Here is a 23,230-nt window from a genome sequence, read left to right as displayed (position 1 = left end):
CAGATACGCAAATTTCAGGAGTCTTCTGCCCCGCCCCTGGTCATCGGGCGAAACGACCTGATACCGTATGGAATGCCATCCCTAAGGCTTCATCCTTGCTTGCAGCTGCTTAAAGAAGACTTAATAATGCCTCCAGGTCTCTCGACCATATCCAATTTTTAAAAGAGGTTTGTGTGATTAGTTCTTAAAAGCCGGATTTTTTATAGTATTAAGATTTTCTTTCTGTGTATATTATTTAATAGGTTAGTTTAAAAATTTGATAGCAGGTCCACATCGGCCCTAAGATTATTGTCATATTGAGACCTAGTCTTATCAAAAGCATACATCCCTGGTGACACAGGCTCAGTTACTTGTCGTAGAAGTCTTACGCTTTGGATATTTATGGGACACTTCGCAGGGTAATTACCCTCTGCTGGTTCCAGAGATTTTGAAATTTTGTGAACTCACAGTTTTTATATTCCCAGGTACGTGTACTGAGGTTTGTTAGCGGTGGGAATTGAGAGAAACGGTGGGAGATTCAAGCACTATCCAGGTCCAGTTTTTGGGAGACTGAGCTTCTGAATTTTGGATAGCACTCTCTTTGAGACCTTACTTTGGGCTGCGCAAGGATATAATTCATGGTAGGACACATAAAGGCTTAGTTTTCTTTTACTCACTGGCGTTTGCTTGCGCTTAGCATTTACATACTGTTTGTTTGCGATTAGTATTTATTTACTGCTGTTTGCTTGCGGTTAGCATTTAAGGTGTGAAGGGGATGGTGACCAAATGTGTCCTAACATGAATCATATGCCGCGCAAGGTCAGCGCAACGTACGGTTTTGTAAAACGTTTCTTTTTTTTGCTAAACTATATTCTGCGAGCAGAATAGTGTGTTCATTGTCACGCAATGAAAAATGAAATCAAAACATTTAGTGGATCAAGTCAAGAAATTGTGATATTTTAGACGTTAAATAAAGAAGACAGTTCTCCAAGTTTAAGGTGTGTGCGTTGTCCCAAAGAGATATTCGTCGAAATGTTCCGCGCAAAATTGTAGAGCCTACAGTAGTATGGAGCCGTCAGGTTGGTCGACCTCCTTACCTCCAATATGGCGGCCGGAAAATAGTGTATAAACATCTGGAACTTACTTTGGCTATCTAGTCGACTGGTCTTCTGAACTGAGCCAAAAAACATTTACAGAAGGACTTTTCCTAATATTTTAATACCTAAAATGGCTAAAAATCAAGAGATAAGTGTATATTTTTCGACAAACGCGATCTTAGCTTTATGTCACGCAACGCCATAACTCCGAAATTCAAAACGCGCTTGGTTTGTACTGAATATTTGTTTTGATGAATACGAACTACCATGATTCCCTGCAGGTGCGTCTCACAGAGAGAATTAGCCATTTTAAAAATATACAAAATCAAGAAAGTTAGCTCATGTTGGAATTCAAACCTGGTGCTTACCACTTTTCACCTCAATCTCGTAACAACAGTCTCCTGTAAAGGACGGTGCCTACTAAATACAAAGTATCATGCGGGAAAAGTAGATATTTGCAAGGACTGTTGGAATCCACATAGAAAAATGGAGGTAGCCACGCATTTTTTCGCGATAATTAACCTTGAATCTCAACAAAAATGCTGACATCAGCATTTTTCTTAGAATTCGCCATTACATACAGAAAAGCAAACACATTTATAAAGATCCTAAAACTACATGGTAAATGGTAACATAAGAACCATTTTTGGTATGTTTTTAATAACAAAATCGTTCCAACAAAGCTTTTATCGTCTCTGACAGCCTTCTTTTTGTTCAGCTAAATCACAGTCTAAATAGCTTTTTCTCCCATCTAGAAACTAATCACAAGTTGAATAGGCTTGCTAATTCCATTTCATAACATAAAATGTTGGGGTAACCACGTTTTTAAAGTTATTCATCTTTTTTGAAAACTTTTACGGTGCCCATTACATTTTTTCCTGTCACCTCCCCTGTAAGTGAAGCATTTGCATCTCTCGCACTTGTTCTGCGTGTGCAATACGCTATCTGCAGGTACATGTTTACAGTTGGATTTCAGTTTAACTTTTCACGGATAACAGCTAGTTTTTCAGCTGGAAGCTGTTAACAGTTAGTGGTTAGTGATACATTTGTATTCTGGTATTCCTGATTTTAGTATAGGTTCATTTAACTTGATTTGGTCACAGTGGGAAGTGATAAGTTAGGGAACGTAATATATTTAATTGCAAATTAATACTTTTTCTAAGTCACATGAAAACTCAATCTCATACTTGTGCTGATACCAATAAAAGGTCTTGAGCTGGCCTTCAGGTCGAACTGATGGTGAAATATTAAGTTGATGATAGAATTCCTGCAACTAATCACATGGTGGATATGTGAGGACAACAAACTGGGGGGGGGGGGGGGGGGTACTTGAATGCTTTCAAAAAATGACTTTAACCGCTAAAGGAAACCTGTCACAGGTAGTTAGTTGCAAATGTGCTGACTGATGGAACTCTACTTCAAAGGTTGTGTAGCAATAAATTAAAGATATAACATTTTTTGTTAAAATTCCTGATTATAGCAGCAAAATGCACAGAGCAAGTCTTCTTCAAAACTTAAAGAAGATCCAAAGCTGTGGATCTGGGTTGTCCTCCTCTTCACAACACCATGCTAAGTTCACATGGCTACCAGCTGCCACGTCACAGTATAACTTCTCCACACACACAGGAAGTAGTGACACTGAAACTACAACTTGGTCAAGTGCATCCCACTTTAGCCGTCTGTCAACTCAAGAGCTGGTCCTTGGTTACAAGCCACCTATTGCAGAGTGGCTATTCCTACCTGGATCATCATCTGGGGGATTTCCTGAATTTCTTCCTGGACCTAAAGAGGGCAGTTTATTTCCTACAGCTCACAAGGTAAACAACCCAGAACAATTTGACATCAAAGCTTGGTCACATGTATGCCGGGAGCTGGTTGACACAGAACTTGCATCGTATGGTGCAATACTTATCAGGTAACACATAATTTCACCTTATGACTTTCTTGTGGATATTTCACACGTTTTGTAGTTTTGCAAGGCAAGGAAAAAATAATTAAGCCAGAAATAATTTTTAAATGTTCAGTGTAATCAAACCTCAAACAAAAAAAGCCTCTGAAGGAGGGGTATGAATATTTTCCAGAACAATACAACCTAAGGTAAACTTCGCAACAGGGTTTAAAATTTAGATGAACAGAAAGTTGGTTAGAGTTCAAAGTAATTGGCAACAATGGCAGCTGTAGATGTAACAACATATAATTTATTTGAACCACAAAAAATGTAATATTTATTATTGACATTACTTCAGGAATCTACCACTCTTCAACATGGAAGATTTCAAAAGTTTTCTCTCCAACCTTGGCTACAGATTTTTTGAACATGGAGTGACTGGTTATAGGACCCCACTGGGTGATCATGTTTACACAGCCTCTGATGACCCCCCTGAGGTTACTATGGAACCACACAATGAGTGCTCATACTCACCTTTCTTTCCCAAAAAGGTACATGTAAAGTTACTCTGGTATCCAGGAATTTTATTAAGGGCCAGGCAGCAGGAAAAGTGACCGTCTGTGAGGCTGATTTTGCCTGCCTGGTTTGACCATCTGGAGAAACATTTTTGTGATCAAAAAGAAATATACCAAACATGAAAGATTGTGTGACCACATTTCCAAACATCACGAGAGTGAAAAATAGGAAGCTTAGTGTGAAAAAAAGTTGTAATAAAATTATGATCTAATATTAGATTACCTTGGTTTCACATGACCTGTAGGGAAGTCTAACAAAGCTCGTTTTCTTTAGATAATAATGTTCTGCCTAAAAGAACCAGACTCATTCTGTGGTGGTGAAACTGTACTATTAAAAAACCAAGATCTCACCGCCATCTTAGATCCAGAGGTAATTAGCAAGTTTGAAGAAAAGAAAGTTCGTTATCAAGCTTTTCTGCCAAACAAAACCACAGATGCTGGGCTACAGAAGAGCTGGCAAGACAGATTTTGTTGGAAGATGCTCAGGTCTGTATGAATTGGTTTTATTATGTTGTAACACCAATGAAACATCAGAAAAAAAAAAAATGATATCTTTACATGTGAACAGGTCATCATGACTACGGATACATAATAAATTGTACCTTTTGTAGCAAAAGTGATTAGAAATGGTCTGGTATTTATTTCATTTTGTTATTGAAAAATATTTCATTCATTTGCTGCGCTCACTTGTGATGTATATTTTGTAACACTCTAAGAGAAATTTCCTATCTCTGTGCAGCCATGCAATTTCCTCTGTTTATTTTATAATTTTCTTAATCATTATTTACCAATTTTGTGGAGGTATGGTTTAATACACCAGGCAGTGGAAAAGATTCTTGAATCTAATGGATGGAGCTTTTCTTGGGACCAAAATAAAAATCTGAGATTCTGGTACCTCCACTCACCTGTCATCCCTCACCCAGTGACTGGAGAGAAGATATGGTTTAATCAAATAACAAGTTATCATGCAAGCTACTTCAGAGCTCTCCCTCTATACAAGAATGTCACTATTGCAGATGATGAGTTCCCTTTTCATTCCTACTATGGTGATGGATCAGTGATTGAGCCAGCAGTCATTCAGCATATTCGTGCAGCTATGTGGTCATGTGCAATGGGGTTTCGCTGGCAAACATTTGACATAGCTGTGTTGGATAATCAACAGGTTTTACATGGAAGGATGGGGTGGACTGGGGAGAGGAAACTAGTGACTTCACTGATTGATGAGTGAACTTAGCAGAAAGTTTATTAGGATGTTCAGCCTTACCACCCATTACAGTATTTTAGACTTCATAATTTTTATAAGTGAGGCTTTTATTATCCACAGCAGATTTTTAAATTCACATATAGCTTTTTACCTTTTAATGATGAAAATAGAGTCCCATAATATCTATTTGGGATTAAAAAAACTTTCATCTGTTCAAAATAGCGGCTGTCCAATATAACTCATTATTTTACACAATAAATTATAGACATATTGAACAATTTGCATTTGCAATTTTGAATAACAATAATTTCTCAATATTCGTAATAGGAATTGGATCAAGTACAATAACATTATTATTATTCTGCATGCTTGTTTGATTTTGTAATTAGTCATCTGATTACTTCATGAATTCAGAGGTTCAATTAAGCACTAATTTAATCATATCTGCACTGACAAATTATGGGTTAAAAAGTCATGAAATGTTTTCCATAAGTTTTACAAACAGTAGGGAAACATTAACAAGAAAGCCATTTAAGCACATGATATACTGACTTGCAAATGGCATTGCTGTCCAATTGCAAGTATCTGGTTACAAAAAGTTGTATTCAGATACCTGTAATTGGACACCCATGTGATTGCAAGCCAATCAAGTGACAAACAGGCACACACAGAACCAATCACAATCAAGAATTATTATTAATTCAAGCCTTTTTCATTGCATTTGCCAAGTTTAAGTTCAACATTGCCACCTCTGTGATGTTCAATGAAAATGTTACTGTCATCACATAGATATCACAAGCTTTGCTGTCAGTGATTCTGTGAATAAAAACAAAGTCTGTCTTTCCACAAGCAAAGGAATTTTAAAAGTTGTTAGCACTGTTTCAATCCACCAATCTCAATAGAGAAATGTTTCTGTGGAGATTGTTGACTTGCCAACACCAAAAACCACTCATGAAACAAGCTCCTAAACACTGGATGTTGAATCAGTGGCTGATTAAAGTTTTGTTTTTTCAAAGCATGCTGCCACATCCATTGCAGTTTTTTCAAGATCCACTCGTTGAAGATTTACCAATAATACTACAACCACTCCTTTAGGAGGTTTATTGTAAACATGATGTGGCCTGATCAGCAAAATACTGCTAGCTCCAACTGCACCCCCTGGAAGAAAACAGCTTTATAAATAAGAAGTTATAACCATAATAAAGACACACATTCAGTGCTTTTTTATGAATGTTACTCAAGTTAAATGAAATGAGTATCATTTTGCTTAGAATGAGTCATAAATTATGACAATAAATTCACATTTCATTTTGTTAATGGTGTATTTTGGTTACATGGGTTGCTAAAGCAAAAGGACACAAAAAAATGTACTTGACTCCACAATGTTCCATGACTGCAGAAGTACAGGCATCTAGTTTGCACTAGTTAATAATTGATTGGTGCTTAAACATGCATTAGAGCTATGATGCACTAAGGAAGTTTGAAAAAGCATAAAAGAAATGAAAGCATTGCTCAAGGCACAGCCTGGTGCATTCAGAAGCTCCAGCTTCTTGTGCTCTCCAAACTTCCCAATGATGCACAGCTAACTTTGCCAATGGAACTAAATTCTCTGGCATAGTGAAGGTATGGTTCAGATGCCATGAGTGTGCATCATTTCAATGATTCATTGGATTATGATGCTCTCACATAATTACACTGCATTTGATAATGCAGCTTGGCTAGCTAGGTAATAAAGAGGAATCAAAAGTAAAGGTGTCATTGCTATAAGCATAGTCAAACCTCTTGTTTAAATAATTAATGCCAGGTCTAAATTTTCAAAACTTTAAGGTGGATCTAATACCTATGTACAGATTTCTTTAAAACTTTGTCAAAAGTTGCATCTTATCATGCATATTAAAATTTGATAATATAAAAAATTTCACTGTGCCGTTTTTGAATTACAAGCCCATAAAGCTTTAATTAAGGGTGTTTTTAGCAGGTCATACTGTTGCTATGGTAACCTATTGTGTCACGAAAATGATAACAACGTGTTCACTAATGATTGGGCAGTTTTTTGATACCATGACTGTAGCACAAAGTGATAAAGAGTGGTTATAATTCAGGACCCACCAAAATCTTACTGCTGGAAACTGTTTTGAGCCACCCTTCTAGAGGTGGTGGCTTAATAGAGGTTTGACTGTAATTAGAATGAGTAACTCCAGTTTCCAGAGCATGTAGTGACTAAGACTACTTCTCTAGTATGAGGTAAAGTCATCTGCATATGAGTCAAGTGGCCCATCAGGCCGGTGCTTATCCCGGGTTCAGTTGCATGAAACAACTAGGAGTATTTCTCCCCCCTGGATGGGATGCTAGTCCCTTGTAGGGTTATCCCCCAACATTAAGTTTGCTGGTACCCATTTATACACCTGGGTGGAGTGGCACTATGAAAGTAAAGCATCTTGCCCAAGACACAACACAATGTCCCCAGCCAGGACTCAAACCTGGACTGCTCGATTTGCAGTGTCCTAACCATTACAAGCTACTCCCACACCCACTTATGCACAGGGGTGAAAAGATAGGCATTGGCCAGGTTTGAATCTTGGTCTCCATCCAAGGACAAACATGGCACACCATCACCCATTGTGCCTCCCACATCCCTGCCAAGCACCCCTTTCAGCACAGCTTGTATGTTATACACAACTACACCAATTTCAACTCAGCAGGGCTGGAACAGAGAACCCATCGTGTACTAACAAGTCCGTTGTGAGAGGGGTTTAAATAATCCTCTCAAACTCATTAATAATTTATCAAGTTTAAATAAAGGAAATCATGACTGTAACCATGTTTGGATATATGATCTTAATTAGCATAGATTTTTTTATTTTAATTCTTTGTTTTCTCCTTAGTTTTGGTTTCGATTGAGAAGATACATCATATATCAAACACTCAAGATAGTGTTCGGCCACAATTCCAAACACCCCGAAGCTTGTCCAAGATACTCAACTGCGCGTTGTATTTTTAACTCTCTTCTTGGTGTTTTGGATGTGTGGTCAAACACTGTCTTCATGTTTGATATATGACATCTAGATTTAAGGTATGTAAACTAAGAAACATACCAGTATGAAATACAGTTTCTGATTGATGATAGCAGCTGCCAAAATCCTGTTTTTTGGGAATGACAACCCAGCCCAGTCCATAGCCACCATCTTTGTGACCTTTACCTTCTGTGTTGGTCACAATTTTCCAGAGTTCAGTTACAGTTTCAGGTCGAAGAAATCCAGGAAGATATCCTGGAGAGGAATGCAAACAGGATACTTTGTAATGGAAGTGTTTTAAATTGTATATCCACTCTTAAATCCACCTAAACTGTTGACAGGAAGCTTAGTATAGTGATAACAGTTAGTGACCATGAATAATAAGAATTATAAAATACTTGACACCCACGAAAGTCATACCAACGAGTTTCTGCCAACAGGTCAGATGCTGTAACACTTTATTCTGTAAACAATGGAGTGGCAGAGAGAGGATTGCCAAGTTAAAGGAGTGGGGAATGCTCACCAGAAAAATTAAAATTAAACAGCCAAAAGCAGACTAGTTAATCTAGGAATGAATCAAGCTTTCTTTGACCACTACAAGATACCATTCTTAACGCAAAAAGAGCCATAGTGGCAGTAACTTAAATTATGATAAAGATATCCTCATCAAATACATTTGTCTACCAAGAAATGTTAAAGATTTCAAGCCAATTCAGTCTAACAACCCTATAAGATACCTTGATAGCTAAAATCGTTAGTATCCCTTCCTTACCACCCCAACTGATAACAAATCTCCAGCTTACATGCCTATAACAGATCACAAGTACCCCTACACTGGAAGCACAAGAAATTGAAGTTTCAGCCAGTATTATATAAGATTTTACTGTCACGCCAGTAAAATATAGTTAATGGAGCGTGACGTACGTTCTGAATGAGCCGTTCATGGCGGCATCACTTTCTATAGAGCTATTGAGCAGTTATATTCCAAAGGTCAACAAACTGTAAGCGTTATTGTAGCTAAACCTAAAACATTGTAGCTTTGTTATCTTCTGAACGTTATAACGTACCATAGCATTGGTGCAAAGCATTAAAGCACTATTCATGTTTAAGATGTTACACGTGTTAGGGTAAGCTGTTCCGTAGTACAGCCTTTTCTACTGGCTTACAAGCGGACGAACGTCTCCATATAAAAGCTTGGAAAACTGTTCAGAGTCCATTCTGAGTTCGTCTAAGCAATGTAGCTATTACTTATTGTAAATCTATCGTTTAATTTTCCCTCCCTCCCTCCCTTTGGAGACGAGGTTGGTCATGTATTCCTGCATAATAAACAAGGGGTCGCTCCTGTGTGGTGCGGTTAAGTCTGCGCAGCGACTTCCCCCAAGCTTGCTGTTTTTTCATCGCCTTTGAACATCGCTTGCTAACTGATACTCTTGTCCGATCCAGCACGTGCTGTCTGTCATTCAGCTCGTAGTGCTGGGGAGATAAGTGAGGTTGTTTTGTCACGCTACCGCCGGAAGTCGCATGGGCTAACCAAACGCAAGGCAGTGTTCCCCCATTAACGCCATCACGAGTTGTTTGTATTTGAGTAATAGCTCTGGTTCAATCGCAAGTCACCACGGTTAACTTACTTTCGCTAGGAACAACGACATTAATGCATGGTTAAATTTTATGAATAATGGTTTAAAGGTTTGTACGGCAAATTTTTGCACTGCTGCTCTTATATGGAATAAAATATTTCACAGCACCAAACATTTATGTTTTGTAAAATCATGTGAGCTGTGAAATTGAAGTCTCAACTAATGGATTTTTTTTTCCTGCTGCTATCAACCATCTCAGTAGATTGATCTGGACCTTTCAGGAAACAGAAGTTAACTTCAGTGGGTTCAAAGGGATGAACCGATTGTAGATTTCAGTGTAATTTACTTTTTCCAAGGTTTCTTAGCTTCCTGTAATAATTACAAAATGTTATCAAGAAACCTGAATGACAGCAGACCACACATGGGAGTACATGAGTTTGTAAATCGGTTTTTAAGGTAATTCCTCTGAAATAAAAGTGACAGATTTTTGTTCAAACTTTGTCCACTGAATATTTGTCAAATGATAACTTCAATTTTGAAATAAAAAAGGGGGGTGCCCATGCTCATTAAGGAGCAGTGAGGCATTGAAAATGCCCCATTTTGGCATTATTTAATGCTTATTATAAGAACGCATTCCCAGTAATTGCAACATCTTTGTGAGCCCAGACTGATAAGGACATGCATTAAACTACAGTCAGTACAATGTGTCGGACACAAATAAACGTTTTAAGTTTGATTCAGGCAGAAAGCTAAATCCTTGATTAAAAATTTGAACCAAATTTCTTGACGTGGTTACCGACTGCAAAATAGAAAAGACCACAGTGTATCTGCTATTTTTCTTATTTATTCAATTTTCAGCAATAGAAATTAGATCAGTCTTTTCTCATGCAAAGCTTATGATTAGTTGATTACAATGACTGGAAAAAAAATTGGGGTGCCTGTGCTCGTTGGTGAGCTAGAGCCATTTTTCAACTGACAGAACTCAATATCAAGGCAAATCCGTCACGTTTTCAATATGCGCGTTCACGAGCGTGCGCTAATGACACCATAAATTATGCGCAGTAAGGATGCACAATGCAAATGTGAGGAATGACCTTAAACTGGCCTTGCACTCTAAAATTCAAGAGAAAAATATTTTTTACACCACAATATTATAGTTGGCCATAGGAGATTACTGACCTGTTGTGCCAAAGTTTTCCTTGTTCACACAACTCATCTGCTTGGCATAAAGCATTGAATTACCAAACTGAACCAGATCTTCCACATTGGACATGAATCCCCCTCCACCCCACTTAAGTGAGTTGTCAACATATGGTGCATTTACAAGATGTCCCTTGCTGTTACGCTGATAAAATCTGACAAACAAGAGGGGATTTCACATCAGGACCCCACATTCCAGTATCTAATCTTATGGTCTTTAATGGCAGCAAATACATTCAAGACCTGACAATGATCATCATCACCATCATCATCATCATCATCATCATCACCATGGTCACCAAATTGGTGTCAGGACACCAGTAGTGGGAGATGACAGTGATCAGCAGGTATTAATTAAATCTCAAATGTCAATAATACAGAGTCAAGTGCATGTATATACTGTCATGATGGGAAAATCCTAAGTCCTAATTAATAAATCAATGGCATTACCATGGTAAAATGTTGTGCATTTAGCACACAGCATCAACTGGTGAATTTCAGAATATTAATGATCCAATCAGCAAGTAAAATCCAATGGCTAATGGAAAACTTAAATATTACCAGGGTATTTAGCATTAAAGTGTAACTTCATACTAGTGACATTGTACTGTTAATACCATTTGTTTACTCACTGCTCATCAGATAAACATTCCATCACTAATCAGCATCAGTGTAAAGTTCAGACTGTAGACTGCAGACTGCAGACTGCAGACTGCAGACCAGGGGTAAAATGCAGACTGCGTTACTGAGGGCCAACCATAAACAGGCTGATCTGAGCATAATTCAGGCTAATCGTAGTTAAAGTCTCTATTCCAGTTAGCCTGAATAGCATTCTGGCTAGCCTTAATATCACTCAGGTTAGTCTGAATAATGCTCAGGTTAGCCTGCTAATGGTTACCTCTCAAAAATAGAATGTTGACATGACTAATACACTTGACTTGCACAAAATCTGCAGTCTGTGTTTTCCCCCTGGTCTGCAGTCTTCATTTTACCCTCAGTCAGAATTTTTCACCCAGTCTGCAGTTTACAGTCCACAGTTTGTGTACATTGACTAGTTTTTATAAGTTAATGACAGTTAACATGAACAAAATAAAATTACCAAAATTAAATTTCATCAATTTTTAATGATCAATGGATAATAAATTTGAGAAGTCAACATAACCTTGCCCTGTTATAAATTATCCTATCATTGAATTCAGCATGTGTATTTTCCATGCCAAGCTCCTTAAACAGTTTTTTCATGAAGGAAAGGAAGTCTTGACTAGATGCACCCTCTATGACGGCACTCAGTAATGTCCACCCATAAGTGGTGTATAAGTAGCTTGTACCAGGATCTGACAGTAGTGGGTCATCTTTGAAAATTGAAATAGCTTCTGTTACGGTGTCATAATGATCCTAGGAGAAGAGAAAAGACAACTTCAATTGACTGAAGTTGTGTTAGGTCTGAACTGGAGAACTGAATATTGGTTGGGTTTATGGACTGAGTCACAGGTAAGGTTGACAAACTTGCCACAATAAAGATGACTTATTAGACCAATATTCCCCAATATAGACCAAATAAATAAATAAATATGTCTTAAGTTTGTGATCTGTTCTTAACCTTCAGTTGGTAAATGCATTCCCCAAAGTTAAAGATATTTGATCTTATTTTCATTTTTCAGTTCATCTTTAACATTTGCTGGCCAAACATGGAGAAAAAATATTTCTATTTGTCTGCAATAACTTATGGCAGTGGATAGCTACACTATATTTAGGTAAAGATACATTTTAGTACAGTTGAACCCTGTTATTTCGAACTTGCAGGTGAAAGAAAAATATGTTTGGAAAAGTGAGAGTTCGAAACAGCCAATAGTAAATGACAGAAGAGAAAATCCAAGGAAAATAGCTTTGAGTTCAAAATAACGGGTTATTCAAAATAACTGAGTTTGAAATAGTGGGGTCCAACTGTAATTTTATTTCAACTTGGGATGGGGAGATTAAATGTTTAGGTGGTTCCAGGCAATATCCATTCTCACTCCAGGGAAGGTCATTGGAAATACCATCGGTGAGTAGGTTTCCAAATGCTAACATTTTTAAAGGAAAGCATGGAGGGGAACTGAGGGGTAGGGAGAGGGTTAGAATTCATTCATGGGAGGTGTGTGGATGTATTCCTTAGAACAACATGTTTCTGCTTATGGGTTTGCAAAAGCTTTATACTGTTCGCTCAGGGCATTTTGCTCCAACCTTAATGTAGAATTCTTCACGTGAATCACTTTGTTGTGTGCAGGTGCAGCTCTTTCTAACTGTACCTGCAGAAATATAAAACTTTATTTTTGGCAACCTATTTTTAAGGGAGGCATGCTGGCGTCATGGTTACTGTGCTTGTCTCCAGATTGAGAGGTCTGGGTTTGAGCCCATGCCAGGAACACTGTATCATGTTCGTGGGCAAGACACTTTACTCTCATGCTGCCTCTCTCCACCCAGGTATATAAATGGGTACTGGCGAACTTAATGCTTATATAGACTAGCATCCCTTCCAGGAGGGGGGAGGGGGAAGTAGAAATACTCCTAGTCACTTCACGTTACAGAAACCAAGATAAGCTCAGACCCAATGGGCCACTTGTCTCATCTGCAGACTTACATGTAACCCTATGTTATTTTCATTTCAATGTGAAAATTCGTGATAGTTACAATACAAAGATCAGTTCATGCTTTATGAGCAGAATGTTCAAACATCCACATAACTAGAAATAATTGACAAGAAAATATACAGTCACATTATTATATGTGTAATAGCACTATTTTTCATTATTATGACATTCTTGTCACCTAAAAAAAATTATTATCAACTAAAATTTGTAAATATCTAACCATATTACTGGCATCAATCACATTTTAAGTTCATAAACATCTTGAAGATGTGAACTGTTTTTCACAAGTCTTATTTAACCTAGTATAATTTTAATGACAATTTTAACTTCTTATCACATGACAAATTTCAACGAATCTTTCAGCTTTAGGTCTCGTTTACAGCCTACTATGGTTTAATAAGCGCCATTCCACCAAGCTGGAGACACACAGTCAAACGCACAGAAATCACAATTGAAAATGACAACGCGTTACAAGAACCTCCTCTGTCTAAGAATTTCACCACCCGTGCTGTCTATGCAGCAATTATAGACCACTACTTCCAACCCCCAACTGCTGAACCAAAATCACTACAATATGGTTTCTCGAAAGAATACTTGAAGAAAGTTTATAACCTTCCCTTTGTTACCACGCTCAAAACAAAGCTTCAAATTTTTCCATATAAAATCATCCACAGCATACTTCCAACTACAATCATGGACAAAAGTCTTGGGACCACTTTGCACTTTTGATGCTTTTGCGCACATGCCAGACGCGAACATTACTTCACCTGCCTAACCTCGCCCCCCACCCCCCATACAACGTTGAAAACTACTACCTGCAATTTCTTCTGATTTTCAACATTGTATTGGGTGGGGAGGGGGAACAGTAACATGTTTTTAAAAGGAAAGCAGCGCTTTTTTCAAACTTCAGTAGTAAAACACAGATAATTCGTTAAATTACATAAGTGTCCCAGGGACTTTTAACCATGATTGTAGCTGTTCCCTTTTCCGTATGAAGCTATGCGATTCTGAAATCTGTCAGCTATGCAAAATGCAACCGCAAACATTGCCTCACTTATTTTACCTTTGTTCTGTGATTTCCAATTTCTGGTCTGCATTTCAAAATTGGTGGTTTGAAAAACATAAAAACATAATAACTCTCACCGAACGTAACATCCTTTTTGGTTGGCATGATAACACCACAGAATCAAAAGACATTTTAAACTATGTCACCTTGGTGGCCAAGTATTACATCTTTTGCACTATCCAAGACAGCGATGATGTACCCTTTGACGGCTTTCCTTCTTTACTTAAGAACAAATTAAATACTTCACAACAAATAGCAGTTAAAAATAAAACCTCTGAAAAATCTCAACAAAAAGTTGAAAGACTTTATTTGAGGTTTTTTTCATTTTACTTACTTAGTTAAGTTATTAATTAATTTAATTAATTCTTAATTTAGTAAATGTTTCTTTTTTTTTTTTGCAATGTACCTACTCAAAATGTTGTACTTTGTAATAGTTAGTAATTCTTTTTTTGTTTGTATTTTTGTAACACACATCATTACCTTCTGTATTATCTTTTGTATCTCCTTTTATAATAATGATGATGATGATGATGATGATAAATAATAATAATTTATTGAAATCTGTGTTTATTTACTACAACCATAACATAATCCCACAATCACATAAGACAAGAATTTAAAGGCTGTTGGTTGACTGTGTGTCATCAGACTGATGGTAGACCATTCATTAACAGGCCAATTTCAATACATAGTAAAATTATGACTTGTTGCAAAGCTCAGGGAAAAGAAACAAAAGAACTTACTGATTCATCCCAAAACCTCAACAACGCAGAAAAAAACTTGGTCTGTATAGGTTTCGATATCTTCTTATTGGGGATAATGATAAAGACATTACAAGCAAATATTGCAAATGAAAAACAGAGGGCTCAAAACCCTTTTTTGACAGTTGCTAGTATGTTACTAGCCAAGAAATCTTTGCTCAAACACATCTCCATTTTGACCACTCAAAATTAAAACTGAAAAGGTTAAAAGCTATTTGATGATTTAACTTTTTATACCTGATCACCTAACCTGTCAAATTGACTGGCAAACAAAGGGTTAGTCAGATCAATGGCCTTCTTGACAGGACATTGACTGTTAACTTTACTGTGTTATTTTGAGCCTTGAAACATAACAAATTTGATCCCAAGTTGCAGGAGCAGCATGGCCTGGGAGTTGAAGTGATCTACAATGAAACAATGCCAGCCGGTGGCCAGGAAGGGCCATGATTCCATGTCTGGCACCCTAACCACTTGACCATACTGCTTCCCTGAGCCTCAGAGCCAAGATGGAATTTAAATTTATACTTGTCTGGTATATTGAAATATGCCATTTTTTTTTAGTAGGGGTAGTCAGACTGTTTGTGCAAAGTCATTCAAATTCTTGGCAGACTGTTACCCCAGACAGCTGACAGTCTTTAAGTTCCTATAGTGTGATTGTCCGGGTGAGGGTAGTTCTGAAAAGAACTGTTGTTGGTGACTGACATTCTGACAACCTGAGCAGAGGTCATCTTCAGAGTCAAGTGAATAGTGTTTGTCAGTCAATGATGTTATTAGTCTGGTCCGTTGAACGTGATTGGTCAGTTTAGCCATGATGGTATGGGCTGAAAGACTCGTGTAAAGTTCGTCATCAGTCATTGGTCAGTTTCGATCCATCTATACTTAGTCAAATTGGTCGGTTTTTGGTCCATCTATTGTTAATCAAATTAAGTCGGTCTGTTAGAAGTCCGTTTGTTGGTTTCGTTTCCATCATGGATAAGTCGTTTGTAAGACGCCTGTAGTTGTTGACATTTGTTAAGAGGCGTTTGTTCTAGGTTAGTGTACCAGCTCTCCAGAGTCAGTCACTGGAAATAGTTTGTAGTTGTAGGTTTGTGGGCTACACAAACCTACAACTACGTTACGACACTTACTGACCAACGTTAAAGACAGGGATGAACCTAACAACAGACAGGGAGCAGTTTACAAGATCACATGCTCCGACTGCCAGGCTTCTCACATTGGTGAGACTGGCAGAAACCTTAACACGGGACTGACTGAACACAAACAAGCCACAAGAAATGGTGATGCCAACAATCACATCGCCGTACATCATCAACTGACAAACCACAACATTGACTGGGACTCTACTCAGTGCTTAACCTACAGTAAAAACTATTTTCAATGACTCAGGAGAGCTGGTACACTAACCTAGAACAAATGCCTCTTAACAGATGTCAACAACTACCGGCACCTTACAAACGACTTTTCCATGATCAGGGCTCGAGACTAACTTTTCTGCTTGCTAGCCCAGTGGCTAGTGACAGGATTGATTCACTAGCCAAAACAAATTTTTCACCAGCCAGACACAGCCATTTGCAAGCATAGGCATCGATGTTATAATTATAGGCACCGCTCAACAACGAAAACCAAATTTTTTGCTTCCCTGCATTTTTTGCTTCCTTTCTTTCAAAATGCTGATTCACGATTTCTCACGAACACGACAATTTGTTCTATCTTAACTTTATTTACAAGTTGCAAACATAGGCATCGATATTATATGGCATCATTCAAATTTTCGAACAACTGCGAATTTTTTAATTTTTAGAAAGCGTACGTGACCTCCAGATCCTGCACGCATGAAACATGATCCCTAGAGTTCCGCATGATTTCATGCATGACTTATCATTAGCGGCAAGCAGTTCGTTTGTCATTCGTCGCTTTTAACTAAAGACGGTGAAATATGAGAAACAAAACCCTCAACTTGCGTGAAACATGAGCAAATTCGTTGTGCAACAAGTTGAGTTTGATGAAAAACGAGCAACAAAGCCAAAATTTGTTGCACAAAGTAGACCCGCCCTCTACTTTTCGCAACAACTTTCTTCAACCCGCAACACGTGTTTTTGTGGAGCGACAAGTTGATCACGCAAGGTGAAAAATGTGAAACATCCACCCAAAACTTGCAACAAAACAATGTTGCGCGACAAGTTGAGGGTTTTTGTATCTCATATTTCACTACCTTAAGGGAAAAAACAAACAAAAAAATCAATCATTCTTTCGTATTTCAGTAATTTAAAGTTCTTGTTTGGGCCAATAAATTATATATGATATTTATTACAGCTGATATTTTAAATTCTGCACGCTTTGACTCAATTTCGTTGTGTGAAAAATTTGAAATTAACTTTTAATTACCGGTAGTTTCCTCTGGGCCCCAGTGCTCACAAATTTTCATTTTCACTAGCCAAAATGGCTATTAAAGCACAAAAACCACTAACCAAAATGGAATTTCTACTAGTCTGTGGCTAGTTGGCTACCGTTAGTCTCGAGCCCTGCATGATGGACCAGACTTATAACATCACCAACTGACAAACACTATTCACTTGACTCTGAAGATGACTTCCACTCAGGTTGTCAAAACGTCAGTCACCAACAACAATTCTTTTCAGAACTACCCTCACCCAGACGATCACACTATATGAACTACTGATACTCATGGGTTCAAACCATTTGCTATGACAGTCTTGTGTTGAACAAAACTACACACTCAGTCAGTTGTTCACCTGACATGTGTACATGCAGCATTATTCCATGTAAGCTATGAAGATAAAATAGGGAGGAACAAGAAGTTGTACAGAGTTAACTGCAACCAATGACAAACTCACCTGACTGGCTTGTATCAGTAGATGCCATGACCTGTTCTTTGAGGGCATTGCTATTTTTACTCTGTTGATTACCGGTAATGATATAACATTCAAAATAAAGCAAGCTGTAATCACTAAGAGATGGAACAAAACATGGCCAACCCTTTCTATAATTATAAACAGAGTTACCATTATTCACCCAGGAGTGACCAACAAATAAGACATAACAAATAAAGAAGCCTACCCTGTGTACTACGCTGTGATAAAACAAGACAGGCATTTGAGAACATGAAGGAAACGAAGAAAACATGAGCTGCAGCCATTAACTCAGTTTATGGGCCACAGACTGGATACTTTCTCACCATACTCAATGTTTGTGCTGGAGAAATTGCAGCCTGTGGCACCCCTTCAGCCCTGTGCTCAAGCCCTATCAGGGAGGGGACATCTGTTACTCCGGACTGAGTTAACTTGGTCCCAGGACATTATTCCAGCAACAATGTCCGCAGTACAGGCATGGGGCACCCCCTCTGCATGGCACCAAGTGCTGAGGCCCCTCATCCAGTCAGTGCATCCAGCAGGTTGGCTTTATCTGAGCCTTACCAGTACATTCCCTGCCCAAGATTGCCCACCAAATAGTTTTATGTTGTTACTGTGGGCCACAACATTAATATAATAATTATTAAAGAATGCTTACTTTTAACAATGGCATATACCTGGTTCTCTGTCTTGCTCTCCTCATTAGATGACTTATTTTTGTTATAATCTCTTATTCCACCAAGATGGGAGAGTAGGTGTCTAGTTGTGATTGTCACCGGAGTCCCTCTGAAGGTCTTTTCAGGAAATGAAGCTACATACTTTTGAATTGGGACATCAAGGTCTAACTTCCCTTCTTCCCATAGTTTGGCTGATGAAGTAAGCACAGAGGTTTAATGTCAAGAATGCTGAAGTCATTTCGGTTAACTTAGAAGTTGTCTTATCCATGGAATTGAGTGGACATAACAACTGCTTTACTGGGGTTCCTGTGAATAACTGGTTATTTCAGCCGTCTGTGAACAACTCTGACATCAACTCCGTCAATTTATTTGCATGTTACCTGTTACATTTGATTTTATTTAATTTATAATAGACAGTCACAATTAGCATTTTTAACAAGGTTTCCTTCCTGGATATTATTGCAGTGTGTTCACAAATTAAAACAGATATACACTGTACACCAACCTGTTAATACGCCCACCTTGTTGTTAGGGCCACTTTATTCTGTTAAAGCTTTAAAGTCAATCATTAAAGCGCAGTTAATGGAGCGTGATGCTATTTACGTACAGTCACTAGGTTACTGTTGTTAATCGTAACGCAATAGAACTGTTACGTGTTAGAACATTATACAAGTCTTTCTTGTCTAGTTTAAACAATATTCACAATAGCCTTTCACGTATGCATGTTGCAACAACGTCTGGTTTAACTATATCATGCGTTTTGTATGGCTAGTCTTTTAAATAGCCCCATTCTTGTTTCGTTCAAGGCCGCATGGACTCTGTACGTTTCATGGTACACAATTTTACATGGGTTTAAACCCAGACATCTGTCTACCTATAAAAGAGTCTTAGCTTGGACTTAAGCATCATTCGCTTGTTATATCACTACTGTAACTTTTAGTTAGCCCTTGAAATTGTAACTCCCACCCTTCCCTCCCTTTGGAGGTTTATTGTTGTTGTTCATTAATATAAATAATAAACTGGGGTTCACCTCTCGTGACACGCTATCGGTTAAGTCTTGCAGCGACTTCCCCAAGCTTCGTTTTCGCTAATTTAGTGGCGCTATTTAACGCTCTTTTATGCCTCTTCTTGTCTGATCCAGCACGTGCCGGTGGAGTCGGCTCGTAGTGCTGGGGAGATAAGTAAGGCTTGAGAACTGTCTACACTCTAGCACGATGCTGACCGGAGGTCAGCTCGTAGTGCCGTTTAGAGTTACGCTAATAAGACGCGCAAGCTTTTGGCCTCACCGACTTCTCCGATCCAGTGCAGAATTGACCGCTGGGGAGATAAGTTTGGCATTTGGTCACACAATGGAAGTTCGTCTGTCACACCGATTGCGGAGCGGTGTTCCCCCCTTTATGCCATAGAACGCGTGTTTATTGCCTGTGTTTGTCGGGATAATTAAAGCATTACTCCCTAAGAACTGCAACATTAATCTGAACAAACACTCAGTCATGTCATTTTCTTATTTTAAGAATCCCTTCAATGCCACCACCCCATTAATACGGCCAGATTTTTGTGGCCCATTGGTGACCGGATTAATGGGGTTTCACTGTAGTTATAAAACAAACATAATGATCAAAATTCATTTCTTTGTTGAAAAAAAATCTTTTAATTATTTATCAAAATTTATTTATAATCATCACAGGTACTTAAATATATTAATTTAACAACATGAACATATCATTCTTCTACCTCTTAGCCTTAAGTGTTCTTTTTCCTGCAAAATATCACCCAAACAATTTTAAAAGAACTACATACAAAAGGAATCACATCACTCACCTGCAGCTGTTGCAGTAAGAGGTTTACTAATGCTTGCAATTCTCATAACAGTTTTGCTGGAACATAATACTCTATTTTCTACATCTGCAAAGCCAAATCCTTCACTCCACACAGTTTTCCCATCAATGCTCACAGCTACACAAACTCCAGGAGAGCCAGTCTCTTCTTTCATACACCTAATGATGGATTGTGATTCCTCTATTGTAGATTGTAGGGTCCAAGATGAGCAATAATTTCTATTTGTTTCTTCAACATTCTGATGCAATGGTTAAGGATATATTTGATTTCTTTTTCATACCACAGTGTTTAAGATTTTCAAAGTTGAATGATAACCTGCTAAGCAACTCAGCAACCCCCCTCCCTTATCATTACGTCCCTATATAAATATCATACCACCCCAACATAATTTATTATAAGACATTTATTTTTAAATATACAACAGGCCAGAGAAAAAGACAAACTTGAAAAAAAAAACATTTTTGGGATGTGAGTATGAAATCTACTGTTCACAGAAAATTAATATATACTTCGTTCTGAAATTGGGGTGTACATCCTCCGTGTCCCTCCTTGTAGTAACTGCTACTCCAACAGTGAAACTATCATAAATATTATGAAAACATTCATTTGATATTGTACCATAACCCAACACATCTTGGTCATGATTATATACTGTAAATCTACTTTGGTTCACTTCATTGACATGTGCCAGACCTCTTAATAGAACTTTGTTAACAGAATGCAGTATACATGTCATTATGCTTGCACTTAAGACTCAAGATGCCACTTATTGTAGCTATCTAAATGTAAGTTTCTGTATAGTATTGTTGGTTGTATTGTAAGCTATGTTAGCACTGTAAGTAGAGTAAATATCACAAGCAATGTTGATAATTTTTGTATGGTAATGTAATGTTATTTTGCAATAAAAAGGTCCTGTAAGGCACTTCATATAATTAATAATTAATAAAAATTAATTATAATTAATTTACTTCATATAATTGCCCCTGCAGGGTCTTAGCCCAGAGGCCAAAACCTGAGGACCCTAGGATTCCCCACGTGTATACATACAAGAATTTAAAAAAAAAAGTAAGAAATGTGGTGGTTGTATGCGAAGCGTTCTCGATTTGATGAAACTAGGTGTGCACGGTGGTCGGGCAATGTGGGGCAAGGAACATGGGCTCACAAAACGGCTGGAAATCGAGCCCAGCCTAGGTGGTGTCGGGTACATGAAATTCTTGATTTCAAGGTTCTTGCAACCACGAGTTCACGTTTCGCCATCTTCTAGCAGCATTTCAAGGCTCTCGTAACAACGAGTTTGCGTTTTGCCATCTTTGAGCAGCATTTCAAGGTCAAAAATACACTCTAATGACTGATTTGACAATATGGCCTGCATGACGATTTTAGCGCGATCAAATAAATTTGCTTCGAAATGGCTGAGATTCTCATCTAGGACAAACTGAAAATGATTTCAAAGATCCTGAAGATGGATTTTGGGAGAAAAACAACTCAGAAGGTATCATAAGAAATTCTGAAGTATACTAGAAATTTGAGGCCAGTGTGGTTCAGTTGCAACTAAATAGCTAAATACTCTTCCGATTGCCAGTTTTACCTTAAGCATCTCGTTTATTCAGATTGCTTAGTTGTATTGAGTAATCCTATGTGGCGTAGGACTCATGTGTGGGCTGCGTGACTTTGCAGGGATCCAAATATAAATGTAAATGTTTTGCAGCGTTTTCGTTGAGGTCAAAAAGCTTGACTCTAATTTGCATATATGGCGACTGCAACGCGATACTTCTGTTTACATCTCGCAAAAAAAAATCGACTTTTGTTCTGCTTTCGAGATATGTTTGCTCGTATATCAAGACAAATGGTTTGTTTCGGAACAGCAGAGTAGTTTGACTTAATTTTTGTTTTGCTATAATTTTTCAACCTTTTTTCCCCTATAAAGTTCTACTGAGTGAAATTTTTGTAAAAGAAATATTAGTTTCCATGAAGGCAACCTATTTTTTTTCAGAAAGTACTCTTCGCATCTTTTCTAATGAGATACGGTAAACTGCTCTGCTGTAAATGCTCTCATGAGAGTATTATGTAAAGAATATCAAGTGATAGAATGAGTTAAACAGAATGTGTTGGTTTAGTTAACTTAGTTGATTGTTTGGATCATATTCATGGTAAGATGCCTAAGTTACTGGAACAGTATGTCAGAGTGATATAGTTTACAAAAAAAAAGAAAATTCTTAGTTCATACAAAAATGTTCAATACTTATTGTTTTCAATCAGCAGAAATAAAAGAAAGCGGGGGCAGATTTAGTGATAACTATTACTAGTTTATAACATTCAAGGACTTGTCAACCAGGACGTTTCAATGAGGAAATCTAAATTTCCAAGGATATGGCATTTTCAGGACTTTTCAAGGCGTGTGCGAACCACACTATAAAAGATGAAATCTGGCACCTGGTAGTAAAAGGATACAGAAACTGACTGTGAGGAGCAATGTTCCTCCGCAAGACTATCCTTTTCGACACTTGTGGCTGTAATCTTCTTCCTCTGTTTCTTTCCATATAAAATTCCTGAAAATCCTACCAATCCAGCAAGTCCAAATCCAAGTAAAAAGGCAGCGTTGGATTTTTTCTTCCTTGTCGAAGTAAACGTTGATTTATGGTTAGAAAACTGATTCAAGCCCCTTATTCTTCCAAAAACGCTAGATCTTGAAATTACAAATGTTGCCGCCATGTTTATGAAGGAAGTGCGCGCTCAGTCCGCGGAAGACCTGGAGAAGAGGTAATTGCGCCGCCAGTCAATTAGCGGCAATTTGTTTTGAGGATGCGCCGTAATAGTTGGGGCAATCTCGTTCCCAGAGCCTTCGTTACCCCT

The 23,230-nt window shown here is 37.9% G+C and overlaps 2 protein-coding genes across 8 annotated transcripts; one reads left to right on the top strand and one right to left on the bottom strand.

Annotated features, from left to right (window-relative positions):
- Positions 1–30: 30 nt before the first annotated feature.
- Positions 31–6,659, top strand: LOC110058263 (uncharacterized). 7 transcript variants are annotated; one of them, XM_089279267.1, is made up of 6 exons: positions 31–167; positions 465–620; positions 2,557–2,991; positions 3,323–3,515; positions 3,814–4,029; positions 4,360–6,659. In XM_089279267.1, the coding sequence occupies exons 3-6, from the start codon at positions 2,564–2,566 to the stop codon at positions 4,765–4,767; spliced, it is 1,245 nt and encodes a 414-aa protein (XP_089135393.1). In that variant the 5' UTR covers positions 31–167; positions 465–620; positions 2,557–2,563; the 3' UTR covers positions 4,768–6,659. The 7 variants fall into 7 exon arrangements, with proteins under 7 accessions (XP_089135393.1, XP_020620558.1, XP_020620584.1 ...); XM_020764899.2 differs by having other exon boundaries at positions 3,814–4,025; positions 4,360–4,551; XM_020764925.2 differs by lacking the exon at positions 465–620 and having other exon boundaries at positions 3,814–4,025; positions 4,360–4,551.
- LOC110058255 (serine beta-lactamase-like protein LACTB, mitochondrial) lies at positions 4,833–23,133 on the bottom strand. The gene is made up of 9 exons (XM_020764873.2): positions 22,829–23,133; positions 20,360–20,615; positions 18,539–18,729; positions 17,847–17,907; positions 12,758–12,822; positions 11,697–11,929; positions 10,514–10,689; positions 7,839–8,012; positions 4,833–5,901 (listed from the first exon to the last, which is right to left on the bottom strand). The coding sequence occupies exons 1-9, from the start codon at positions 23,087–23,089 to the stop codon at positions 5,738–5,740; spliced, it is 1,581 nt and encodes a 526-aa protein (XP_020620532.2). The 5' UTR covers positions 23,090–23,133; the 3' UTR covers positions 4,833–5,737.
- Between the last annotated feature and the right edge of the window lie 97 nt (positions 23,134–23,230).

The sequence above is a fragment of the Orbicella faveolata genome, unplaced genomic scaffold (assembly GCF_042242905.1).
Source record: "Orbicella faveolata isolate gen_17 unplaced genomic scaffold, um_ofav_v1 contig_47, whole genome shotgun sequence".
NCBI classification, from domain to species: domain Eukaryota; kingdom Metazoa; phylum Cnidaria; class Anthozoa; order Scleractinia; family Merulinidae; genus Orbicella; species Orbicella faveolata.
This window is presented reverse-complemented; position numbering and strand designations above follow the sequence as displayed.

Coding starts and splice junctions, on each gene's coding strand:
- LOC110058255 (XM_020764873.2), bottom strand. CDS start 23,089: ATGGCGGCAACATTTGTAATTTCAAGATCTAGCGTTTTTGGAAGAATA. Junction 12,823..17,846: donor TACTGATACAAGCCAGTCAG/GTGAGTTTGTCA, acceptor ATATTTCTGCAG/GTACAGTTAGAAAGAGCTGC. Junction 8,013..10,513: donor GGAAAACTTTGGCACAACAG/GTCAGTAATCTC, acceptor ATTCCTCTCCAG/GATATCTTCCTGGATTTCTT.
- LOC110058263 (XM_089279267.1), top strand. CDS start 2,564: ATGCACAGAGCAAGTCTTCTTCAAAACTTAAAGAAGATCCAAAGCTGT. Junction 2,992..3,322: donor TATGGTGCAATACTTATCAG/GTAACACATAAT, acceptor ACATTACTTCAG/GAATCTACCACTCTTCAACA. Junction 3,516..3,813: donor CACCTTTCTTTCCCAAAAAG/GTACATGTAAAG, acceptor CGTTTTCTTTAG/ATAATAATGTTCTGCCTAAA.